General features: G+C 32.4%; 2 protein-coding genes across 3 annotated transcripts; one reads left to right on the top strand and one right to left on the bottom strand.

The window, feature by feature from the left end:
* The first annotated feature begins 400 nt into the window (after nt 1-400).
* Nucleotides 401-1,656, top strand: LOC113873519 (PRA1 family protein E). Its single transcript, XM_027511668.1, has one exon. It carries the CDS (start codon nt 450-452, stop codon nt 1,023-1,025), a length of 576 nt encoding a protein of 191 aa, XP_027367469.1. The 5' UTR covers nt 401-449; the 3' UTR covers nt 1,026-1,656.
* Nucleotides 1,657-3,543: 1,887 nt separating this feature from the next.
* On the bottom strand, nt 3,544-8,843 carry LOC113872296 (E3 ubiquitin protein ligase DRIP2-like). Of its 2 annotated transcripts, none has more exons than XM_027509742.1 (7): nt 8,299-8,663; nt 8,123-8,159; nt 7,317-7,416; nt 6,244-6,523; nt 5,523-6,025; nt 5,386-5,436; nt 3,544-4,738 (listed from the first exon to the last, which is right to left on the bottom strand). In XM_027509742.1, exons 1-7 carry the CDS (start codon nt 8,329-8,331, stop codon nt 4,651-4,653), a joined length of 1,092 nt encoding a protein of 363 aa, XP_027365543.1. In that variant the 5' UTR covers nt 8,332-8,663; the 3' UTR covers nt 3,544-4,650. The 2 variants fall into 2 exon arrangements, with proteins under 2 accessions (XP_027365543.1, XP_027365542.1); XM_027509741.1 differs by lacking the exon at nt 8,123-8,159 and having other exon boundaries at nt 3,549-3,940; nt 4,666-4,738; nt 8,299-8,843.
* Between the last annotated feature and the right edge of the window lie 3,326 nt (nt 8,844-12,169).

Below are 12,169 nucleotides of genomic sequence, written 5' to 3'. Positions count from 1 at the left end.
CTCTCTCGTTGTTCATATATAATTTCTATCACCTAAAAATAGATTCACGAGTAACATTGTTCATAAAAATAAAAAATAAATCTTCAATTCAAAATTAAAACAACTCATCATTTAAACTGTTTTAAACTTGTTATTATTATTATTATTATTATTATTATTATTATTATTACTTACTTCTACCTATTTCATATCCATAATTTAAAAATGCATTTTAAATATCCTTACCAATATAATATATATAAAAAAAATCCTTACCAATGCTAAAAGAACATTTTGGAAAATGAAAAGGGGGCAAAGCAAAGCCAGAAAAAGAGGGGAGAGAAAGATAAAAAGAAAAGAGCCCGCCCAACCCCTTTCTCTCAATTTATCAATCGATTCGAATCTATATATTAATATACACATTAGACAGAATAAAAGTGTGTCCATGTTTCAGATCTAACCGTCCCAAAATGTCCACCATACCCACCGCCGGCTACGGCACCGTCGGCGGCACCCCCAACCCCACTGAGCCCCCGCCACCGAACATCCCTTCCTCCAATCTGATCGCCACTCCCCGCTCATGGCGGGAGTTCTTTGACCTCTCCGCCCTCTCACGTCCCTTCAACTACGACGACGCCATGCTTCGCCTCCGAAGAAACCTCAGCTACTTCCGCTTCAACTACGCCGCCGTGATACTCTTCATCCTCTTCCTTAGCCTCCTCTGGCATCCCCTCTCCATGATCCTCTTCCTCATCCTCCTCGTTGCCTGGTTCTACCTCTACTTCTCTCGCGATCGCCCCGTCGTCATTCTTAACCAAACCTTCGATGACCGAACCGTCTTCTTCGTTTTGGGCCTCGTCACTGTCGTTGTGCTCGTCTCCACCCACGTGGGCGTTAATGTATTGGTCTCGTTGATTGTGGGTGTTATCGTTGTTGGGTTGCATGCCGCGTTTAGGGTTACTGAGGATTTGTTTCTCGAAGACGAAAGTTCGTTGCTTTCTGTTGTGGGAAGTCAACCTCCGAGAACAAATTATACCCCGATTTGATTTTATTTCACAAGTTTGGTTCTGTTTTGTTGTGCGAGGTGTTTTCAGTTCTGGGCACTGGTTTACCATCGAGTTAGTTTTAGATTTTCTAATTTGGGAATTCCAATTGTGAAGAAGGGAGAGTTCAAATTCAAAGCTGGGTCTTTTGTTTTGAAGGGTAGTCCTGGCAATGATGACTATGAGAATGTGGATTTTTGGGTGTTCAGTGACTCTTACATGTTGCTTGACGTTCAAGCTGCTGATCCTGCCACCTTGGTTTATTCGGTTTGGATTGGGGTTGTAACGGTATGTTTGTAGTGAAGCATTGAATTAGAAATTGGAATCGGGTGTGTTTTGTCTAGATAGACACGAGAGTTTTCTGAGGCAGAGGATCTATTCAAGTAGTGACTGACAATGACGATGCAGCTATTTTGCTTGTTCATCTTGTTTGTTACTTTTTCAATTCCATGTTTCGATTCTATTTAATAAGTTCGCGTATTTTGCTGCATAAACTCTTTTTCCACTGTTAATTTGTAGTATGGTTAATATCTCACAATTGGGTATAGTTTTGTTAGCTGTTTGCTTTCTTCTGCGTTATCGATGGTTAATTTTATTAATTTGTTCTACTTTGAGTTCATTATGAAATGCCGATTGTATTTTACACTTGTAATTGTTCATTTCCTAAAATCTGGTACAGGGCATATGACTTAAATTGGTTTGCCTTTTATTGATTATATAGCCATTTATTTATCAATTTTCTGAAAGAAAGTGAAATTCTTTTCGCGCTCATTATTGTTGAATGTTGCTGGAAAAGAGTAAAGAGCTCAGAAAAGGTAAAAGGGAGAAATTTGGGAAGAAAGGAATCAGAATATTATAATGAAGCTTATTAAAAGGTATCCAATCGATGGGAGGGGGGTTATTATGTGCTGGTTAATGCAATGAGTAGCACATGTCTTCTTTAAATTGGAAATTAGCGTCCTCTGGTTTTTCCATTTTTATGTGAGAGCAAATCAATGCCATCATTAACGGTGGTATGAGAATATTAACTGTCTTCACTTTTCTGTTTGGGTGATTTTTCAAATATGGTTATTGGTTTTTATGTCACTGAATATTGGAACGTCTGAGTTTCACATACTTGATGCTTGGTTGTTTTGGACCTGCAAGTCAAGATGCAGCTCTAAAGTGTATGCATTACTCTGTCAGATCACATGGATGAGGTATTGTCCTACTGCAGATAATGGCGTGTCAATTTTAACTAAAATTTCCCATATATGAACACTTGATGTATAACTCTATTCGACCACTGATTATGTTCTTGGTAGGCGTTGGCAACCTTTGTAAAATTAGGAAACTTAGTATTGGCCTTTTGGCATAATTATGTCCATGTAGATTTATTTAAGTAAGAAGTGTGGCAACTAGGCCATTGATTAAGGTATTGGCTCGGTAGGAATGTCTGAAAAATGCACTACTTGAATTTAAATTTCCTCGTTGGTACTCGCATCAATGGTCAATTTGCACTTGCTGTGAACATTCTCAACTGTGGTAGATTGCTTTCAATGATATGTTAACAAAAAATAAAAGTAGAAATTCATGAAGACTCAAGAATGATGAAGTTGTTGGAACCCCTTTCGTGTGTTCTATCTGCCATCAACTCTAATATAAATTAATTGTAGATATATTTCATTATTTCACTTTACATATTCTTCTACCTGATACTAGGTCAAGAAATCACTCTGTTTGGAAAATAATTTTTTTTTAAATTTATTTTATATCGAATTGAGCAATTAGAATTACAGTATTTTAGGTAACGTAAACTTCAGGAAAAGAGGGTGATATTCTAGTTTAAGACAAAAAAACCCAAAACTAAAAAAGATATTATGATTTATTATTTGCGTGACTTTATTGTGCTTAATTCAATCAACTTTTGGTGTTAAAACAGTTTTGATCAAGGGTACAAAAATTTTTACATTTTTTTCTGGAACAAAACATGACCAGTCAAGTCAATTGCTTGAATTTAATGTAATAGTCAACACTCCCATCAACGGTGGTCATTCGATCATAGAAAATTTGTATGGAATTTTCATACTATTTATCATTTTTGGTGTTAAAATATTACATATCTTCAGTTTTTTCTTTTCATCCGAATATACTGTTTGATATGAAGCACCACAATTTCTCATGTCAAAATAACTTCATTAAGTTTAAATTTTATTAAAATATATTAACCATTTCATTTTGAAAATTGAATCTTGGATAAAAGAAATTTCGGAAGAGTACCTTGTGATGAAAATCGGAAACAATCACAACTCAAAGGAAAAGCGTTTCCCAGAATTGAGATAACAGAAATCATAATTGAAATAACATATCGAGGGACAGTGTGAAGACTCTGGTTGTGTAGGCCTCATAGTGGAAAGTTCCCATTAAGAGTATGATAAATGCAACTAGCATGGTTGAAGGTGCCCTGTAAGTCAAACGCTCTTGCAGGCTTGGATGGTTCTCACTTTCATTCATACCAAGAGAAAGACATCATTGGACTTAGATCAACAAGAAATATTAAATGTTTAATGATCCAAAGAATAACGACAGATGAACAAATTTTCAGTCAGGAGTAAAACAAATTCATATAAACTCATCGCATGGTACTACATGAACAATTCCCTAAGCAGCAATATCAGCGAGAATGGTACCAAAAGTCAAAACAGTTGAATATGTATATGTAAAGTTCTGAAGGCAGAATGATATAAATAGAATAGGGAATTTTCTCAAGAAGGCAAGGCCTTTCGACAATAGGACAAAACCATCACAAAATCCTTGGCTGAGGACCCCACAGACGCTGGTATCTTTTTTGAGGTTGATGCTGTCCGGAACCATAGATCTACTAAGTTATGCAGTTGCAGAGATGGGAGCACTGGCTGACCCCGGCACATTATTTCCACCTGCGCAAATTAGAAAACAGTAACAGTCTATTGCACCAGCCAATTTGCTTATGTTTGACTTGAATTATTATTTTTGCTTTGCAAAGAAAATTTGTTGTAATAGTAATATTTGTCCAAATAAAAAAGTTCAAGTCTGATGGCAGTTCAAAGTTCTTAACCTGCAAATCATGAGGTAATTGAAATTCACATAGTACACTGATTTGCCAAATAATAAGTCGGTCAATTATCTGATACAACCCTAGTATTGAAATATCCTTGAGCCGTTTAGAAAAGAAAAAGGGCTGTATATATGGGAAATTGAGGCAGCGTTTTCACTTGGTAAAACCAGGACCAAAGGTGAAAGGACTAAGAAGGTATATTTTCAGTGCCTTCAAATGTTAATTCAGTTTTTAAAGCCTACGAGATGATTTGGTGTTGAAACTTCAGAAGAATTCCCTTTCCAATATTTTCATTCTCTTTACATAACGAAATTGTGTGGGTGCATGGGCGTGTAGCAATGGAGATTCTATTGCTGTACTCAGTAGTCAGTAGTTGTGCATCTGTTATATTTGCTGCTTTCGATTACATAGAAAAGTACAGAATTTTAAAAATAAAATCTGGGACAGTCCCTAAACTCTAGCTTTCATAGTTGCATTAATTTCTTATGGTAGCCTTGGTGGACAATGTCCACAAGGCTTGTACTATGTTTCTTAGTTCTTAGAAGGTAGTGATTATAATTTACTCACTTCTGCTTCGCTGGCAAGATTAAGTTTCTTCACTAGGTACTTCTGAATAAATGAGACAGGCACGGTACCATCCCTGTGATGAGGTCAGAAACAAAGAATTATACAATTATGACCTATGAATCCTTATCATGAGAAAGGTAATATATTCAAGAAAAGAGAAAAGAGTAAAGAAAGAGGACAAGCAAGTAAGAAACAATAGAGCCAAAGAAGCTTGAAATATCAACATATTTCAAATGATTTAATGTGGAAGTTGAAGTTAAGTTCTCTGCTAAAACTGGGACTCAGACAATGACCATCAATACGTGCATCAACCATCTCGAATAACAGCAAAACAAATCAACATATGACTTAGACAGTGATCCTCAATCTCCTGATTTCTGAATGTAAGGTTGTTCCAAGAAAATCCGTCCACAGCTAAATTACAAAATATGTAAGATTAACTTTGTGCTATTTGCTGCCTGAACATCATAACATCTGTGAGTCATATCTTTAAATGCAGAAATGTATAATTTTCTCTTGGGATGCAGTAATCCTCAGAGTTTATGAAATCATGAGAGATCATATGAAAATAAAAAGCACCATTTTATCTTATTGATTGTTAGCCTAAATTGGACTCCAAACGAGAAAATTTATATTCTGTTCAATGCACAAGCCAAAGTTGTACTCACAATAGCAAAATCAAGAAAATCTTTAAAATCTGTAATGAGTCAGAAGAATTACTTTATTCTTAAGTAACATGCTGAGATTTGTGGCAAGGGAACATCTCCTTTCCTGAGTAATAACATTAATTTCTGTAAGGTCCACAGAAGATCAAAACTTTATACTTAGTATGATTGTCGTATATGTAAAGAACTTACTGGTCCTCTGAAGCAACTAATGAAAACCAAATGGGACTGTTTTTTCTGTTGCTCTTTCCTCCTGTTGCATCTAGCAGGACAGGAGATGAGCCAGACATCTCAGATGCTGCAACTCTTTTCTGACCAGCAGGACGCAACCTTCTTCTCTTCACCGGTCCTGATGGCAAGCTGTTTCCATCCTTGTCATCTCCAAATATTGTTTTATGTCCAGTATCTTTATTTTTGTTTTTAGGAATGTTTAATTCACTCTGGACAGAAGCAGGTAGGTCTGTTCTGGTTGTAATTTCAGGCGTATCTTGTCCACCGTGAGGAGTAATTGGAGACTCTAATTTGGCCAGAGGAGTTGCTTGTGAATTTGACCTGGAGGACTTTGTTCTGTTGGCAGCTTCAACAAGACAGTTTAGTGGTGTCCAGAGATCAACCTTCCCTTCTGTATGTTCCACACTGTTCTCTGCATCTTCATTGGGCTTATGCTTCTTAGAAGGCTCAGCCACGGAAGAATCCTACAAAAATATAATGAATTAATGATTATACAATGGCCATTATTGCATTATACCCACGCTTCATGACCATACTATGACATGAAGCAGAGGCTTTCTTGATGTCAAATAGAAACCAGCAAAAGTCTAAAAAAAATAGAAAAGTAAGACAAGTCCTGGTGATAACCTACACCTTTCACTTTCAGAAGTCATATTCGACGAATCAGGTAAATTGAACATACCGTATTATCTTCACCATTTGTTTCTTCCTTCTTTATGGATTCTTCAAGTAGAAAGCTGCATCCACGTAAAGCAGCAGCCTTTCTTGTACTGGTTTTTGTTCTCTTTCCTGTAAAGCCAGGTTGCATTGAAACCTTGGGAGCACTTACAACCAATGATGAAAGTGATCTTTCTTTCCTTTTTGCAGGCAAGGATATTGAAGACAAAACTTCTTGGGCCTTGATCTTTTTTCTTTTAAAAGGGAATATTTTTGCCCTTATATCTTGCAAATTATGGTCTGGCCTGCATATAATAAACAGGAACCCTTGCTTATTTCACAGAGATTTTCCTACAGATTGACTAGACTGCTGGTTTTCAAAAATCTACAAAATAATTTATGCATGCATTCCTCTAAGAAGTTACTCATTCAAATCTAACATGCTTGAATATGAGAAAGATGTCACTCTGATTGAGCTTTTCATATTGAAGATCCATTATATAAAAACATCAGTCTTCACCAAAATTCACAAGCTGCAGATGAAATGCACATGTAAGTTCCAACCGCATTGAAAATGTAATCTATTTGCCATCTTTTTAGACTTTAGGCAAAAGGATGCTTTTTAAAATATAATAGATAATATTTTTACAGAGCTAAATTTTATGTCCAAATGGTTTAGGTCAACAGTTAAACAATTATATGTTACAAAATTAAGAAAGATGCGGCAAACATTATTTTGTGACTGATATTTCTGAAAGTAGGGAAAAGAAATTCAACTAAAAGAAAGAGAAGGAGTTTAACAAAGTATTAAGTAATTACATTGTGAAGGATATTTAAGGCCACGACTTTCATGTGATTGTACTAAGGATAAACCAGTTCTATAACAAGAAAGAAAAGGGCAGAGGTTGATCATGAACATTGATAACCAGTAGAGACAAGCAAGGGAAGGAAGGACAAAAGAAACAGAATAAACAAACCAACAGATATTAATACATCTACAGCCAAAATTCCAGCTGCATGTTTGTGTAGTACAGTTCAAATAAGTCATAAATTACACAAACTGCGACTTTAAGTTGGCAATGGAAGACAGCAACCGACCTGAGTTTTTCCACCGGAAGGCAGCCAAGATCAATATTGCACACTGGGCAGCTATCCATCTCCTCATCCGAGAGTTTCTCATATATGCACTTCCTGCAAACTGGTGGAGGTTTCATTGGTCAGTGCATTGTACAGAAGACCCTTGAAGGTGTCAAGCAATGATCTCAAAAGAGGTGCAAGCAAGAAAGTGTACGTGTGAGATTCAGAACTGTCATAAATATCATGTGCTGCTCGAATTATAAAACAAACATACTATGAAAGTCCACCACAACTACACTTCCTCAGAAAACTTCATAACAGTGTCCCACCTTACATTCTGATTGTAAACGAGGAATGACCATAATAATGTCACCCACACCCATGCTCCATTTCCACTTAGGCAAAGGAAATTGAAATAAGACGGAACAGACACAATTAGGATGATTCTGATTCCATTCCTTACCCGTCAAATCATAGAAACCCAAACAACCGAACAAACACAAAAACGTAAAGGACATATCAGATATAGTGACTCATGTGAGTCCTGTTGCACCATAACTGTAAGAAGACAATAGTTTAACGTTCTCTTCACGCAATAGCAGTTAGCACAGCACAAAAATCACAAAATATTCATGCCATAACATAATCAAGACCAAGAGGCTTGGGTAATCAGTGATTAGAATGAATGTTTGAAAGAAACCCAGATCATGAAAATCACCAATCACACAGTGCATTGAAAACCCAAATCAAGTAAATCCAGGGAATTGGATATAAATCACAAATCAAATAACCATAAGCAAGAACTCAGAAGGGTGAACGAAGAATACACTGCAGATGAAGATAAAACAAGAGCAACGTCAGAATCTGAAAGAGAGAAGAAAGCGGAAACAGCATAAAAATCAAATTAGCAAAGAAACAACAACAACAACAACAATAAGAGAACGTAAGAACAGAAACACAAACAACAGAAAGGGGGTTATAGAGAGAAAGAAGAGAGACGAACAGGTATGAAGGCAGAGAGAGATGGTGGTAGCATCTTTGAAGAGGTTATTGCAAAGAGGGCATGTCATGCATGCTCGTAGCGTATTTCTCTTCACCTTCACGACTTGTCCCGACACCATCTCGTTTCTCACGATAATTAAGGTTGCACTCTTTCTCCCTATAGGAATGGACGTGAAGCCGATATGGATCTGAGCACTCACGCCTTTTGGGGGCGAAATCGCGATATGGGTTTCAATTGTTGCCACCAAAATTACGTACAGATGAAGCCGCCACCGTTCAATGTTGTTGTTGGACGGAGACGAAGAAAATAGCGCATGAGAAGAACCGAAGCAATACACACGCCATACATACACTACTAACAAACCAATGCTTATTGTCCCGTCCCGTGCGTGTAATGTGTATTCACGTTTGACTTCAACTTCAACTCTCTCTCTCTCTCCCCGTTTCTCCTTCGATTATTACTGTTTACTTTAGTAGTAGCTTTCGTTAACTGTTTACCCCAATTTCCTCACGCCACCCTTTTCCTTCTTCTTTCCGCTTCCCTCTTCATTTTCTTTCTCCGTTTCCCCTATATATAGCAAAATATTCTGCCAACAAATATTACAAATCTTCTCTTCTCCCTGTTTCCTCGTTATATTCAATTATGTAAAAAACATATATAGTAATGCTGCCGTTATTTTATTTTATTTTTGTCAATTATTAAATTTAATTTTTAAATAGTGAAATAATCATGTGTAATTTTTGTAAAATTGGACGTAACTAACCTGTCGTTGAAGTGTATGCACGTAACCAATATTGTGTTAACATTTTTTTCAAGTGTACGAGCGTAAGTGCTAGATAGTTTGTGAAGCTGCAAATTTAGATACAGAATATTGATGGGAATGCCTTGGAATCTCTAACATCACAGTTGACTTATGAATGCTAGACTCTAGCTATCTATGCATCATCCAACTGATAAATCGCATAGCATATTATGTGGTCATAATTAGTAGACGCAAATTAACATGACTTTCTGTAACACTCATTAATTAATGGGTTGAACCTAAGCCAACAAATTTGTTTATTTATTTTGAACAAATTTGAAATTTTATATATGTGGAAACTTTTCCTTTTGTTCCCCTTTCCATGGAGGTGAGACAAAAGTTATTACAAAATGGACCTAGTTTTACTGCTTACTAGGCTCAGTTCATTTATGAGAGAGAGAAATGTTTTTTTTTTTGTTTTTTTATTTCTCCATCTTTTATTGGATCAGATATATAATTGCATATGCAGGCAGGGTGCCCACTTGTGGCATATTTTCCCCCTTTATCCTTACTTCTGGCTATGTTGTATGCTCTTTTGTTTTATTATAAATCATGTTGTTTTAATTTAATTATTAAAAAATGTATTAGACAATAAATATTATAATTTAACCTTTCAAAGTGCATATGCATGTTCTTTTGTTCTCAATCCACTGTGTAACTGAAAGAAGATTGTTGGCATTAGATCAAAATATAGCAGACGTGGCCATTCTGTATTTCTGCAATCCATTTATGTCATCGCCATTCATGGTGCAGCAATAGTAACTAATCACATACATGCAATCTATCCTTGTCCTATGACCACATATATATATATATATATATATATATATATATATATATATATATATATATATATATATACTAGAAAGGTGATATGTGCGATGCATAAATAAATTATTATGTCATGTATCATATAATAAATAATAATTATATAAAATATATATGATAATATTTAAATTGTTTTAAAATTTAAAATTAATTAATATATTAATATTATTATTAATAAAATTATTTCATATATTATATTAAGATTTATAATATACTTTTACATATTTATAAATTAACTTTAAAAGTAAAAAAATTAAACTCAAATATTATTTTAATTTATAAGATTATAAATTTAAATCTATAAAATTTAAAAATACTCTTATAATTAATTTATAATAATTTAATATGTATACATACCACAACATAAAGATCCATAGTAAAAAAATAAATTTTAATATATTTAAAATTTTTTAAGACAAAAATTATATATCTTATCTTACAAAATTATATGGCACACAATTTAAGGATAAAAAATATTTATTTTATTGAATAAGCTTATTTTGTATTTTTGAAACAACTGTCATGTATCATAATTTAACCACTTATTATTAAATTATATATTTATTACTTAATCTGTTATTTTAAAATTTAAAATATAAAATATTTTATATATTGCATTAAGACTTACAATATACTAAAAACAGATTTTGTAGGACTAAAATTATTGAAAGAATAAAATAAATATTAACCATATTTATAAATACTAAAAAACATTTTTTATCTTACAAAATTATATAGCACACAATTTTAGAACAAAAAAGATTAATTCTCTTATGTCTAGTAAATATGTCCGAGCATTATATATATATATATATATATATAATTTAGTTATAAAATAATTATAATTAAATATAAAATTTATTATTTTTAATATAACAGAAAGAAAAAATATAAAATAAAAATTTTGGTTATTTTTTAAAATAAATTATCTATTAAAAATAAATTTAACAGTTAAAAATAATATATATGTGACTTTAAACTTTAAAAATGTTATTAATAATAATTTAATCATAAATTAGTAAATATATTTATATGTCACATAAATTTGTTTATATTGTATATTAGTATATATTAATATTATAAAATATAATTTAAAAATAAAAAATATATAATAATAAAATTATATTATATTGAATAATATTAAATATAAATAGATTAAAAAAATAAGATAAATAAATTTTCATATGCAAATTTTTATATACTTTATATATTTTAAAATTTCAATTAAGATTTAAATAGAAAGTAAAAGAGAAGAATAATTATATTGAATACAAAAATAAATTTTTATATCAATTAAAATTATACATGTTGATATAATATAAACTTTATGAGTCACATATAAAACATAGACAAATATTATGACAAATATAAAATTATACATGTTAATATAATAATATTTAAACTCTTTGAAAGTTTAAAATTAATTAGTATATGTTAATATTATTACTAATAAAAATATTAGTTATTTGAAAGAAAGAAATATTAATGAAGCACTTAAATCAAAGTGTGATAAGAATTTTTCTAAAATAATTTAAAAGTTAGATTTATATATTCAATTTTTTTTTCATTCATATGACATTGGAAGAGAATATAATGGTTCAAATATATTAAAATATTAGCAAATAATTTTATAACTAAACATAAAAAAAGTCACATATAAATAAAAATAAAATTAAATCCGTGAAAATTAAGCATTTAACTTTTTTTTAATGATGACTTCTTTAAAGACTCAGTCCTTGAATCTTGTGTTTGTGACTCCTCAACAATTAATGGACTCATTTCATTTTCATTCATTACCATCCTGCAGGGTTGCTTGGTAGCAAGAGCTACTTCAATAGAAACTATTTGGGAATCCTAACACAATATAAATTATAATCAACATTTAAATCAATATTTTTTACAATATTGTTATTCATTTGAAGTCAATTCATTTACTACCTTGGTAATATCAATTATTTGCTCATCTTCAATATTACTCATGGTTAAGCCAGCACCTTTATTCAAAGTCTTCATGCATCAAACATAATATAATTTTTTTTAGAGATTTGATAATAAATAAATTTATCAATTGAAATTTCATTTCAATTTGAAGACGATTAAATTAATTAAAAACAAATTACAACTTTCAAATTATTAGCATTTTGAGTTGACAAAGTGTCCTCTGAATTTTCTTCTACTTCATCATTGTTCCACTAATATACAAGATTTAATTATTTTATTTTGAAATCAAAATTTGACACC

The sequence above is a fragment of the Abrus precatorius genome, unplaced genomic scaffold, assembly GCF_003935025.1.
Source record: "Abrus precatorius isolate BTA unplaced genomic scaffold, Abrus_2018 Scaffold7, whole genome shotgun sequence".
Classification (NCBI taxonomy): Eukaryota; Viridiplantae; Streptophyta; class Magnoliopsida; order Fabales; family Fabaceae; genus Abrus; species Abrus precatorius.
This window is presented reverse-complemented; position numbering and strand designations above follow the sequence as displayed.

Coding starts and splice junctions, on each gene's coding strand:
- LOC113873519 (XM_027511668.1), top strand. CDS start 450: ATGTCCACCATACCCACCGCCGGCTACGGCACCGTCGGCGGCACCCCC.
- LOC113872296 (XM_027509741.1), bottom strand. CDS start 8,416: ATGGTGTCGGGACAAGTCGTGAAGGTGAAGAGAAATACGCTACGAGCA. Junction 6,026..6,243: donor CAAATGGTGAAGATAATACG/GTATGTTCAATT, acceptor ATATTTTTGTAG/GATTCTTCCGTGGCTGAGCC. Junction 5,437..5,522: donor TTAGTTGCTTCAGAGGACCA/GTAAGTTCTTTA, acceptor GTTATTACTCAG/GAAAGGAGATGTTCCCTTGC.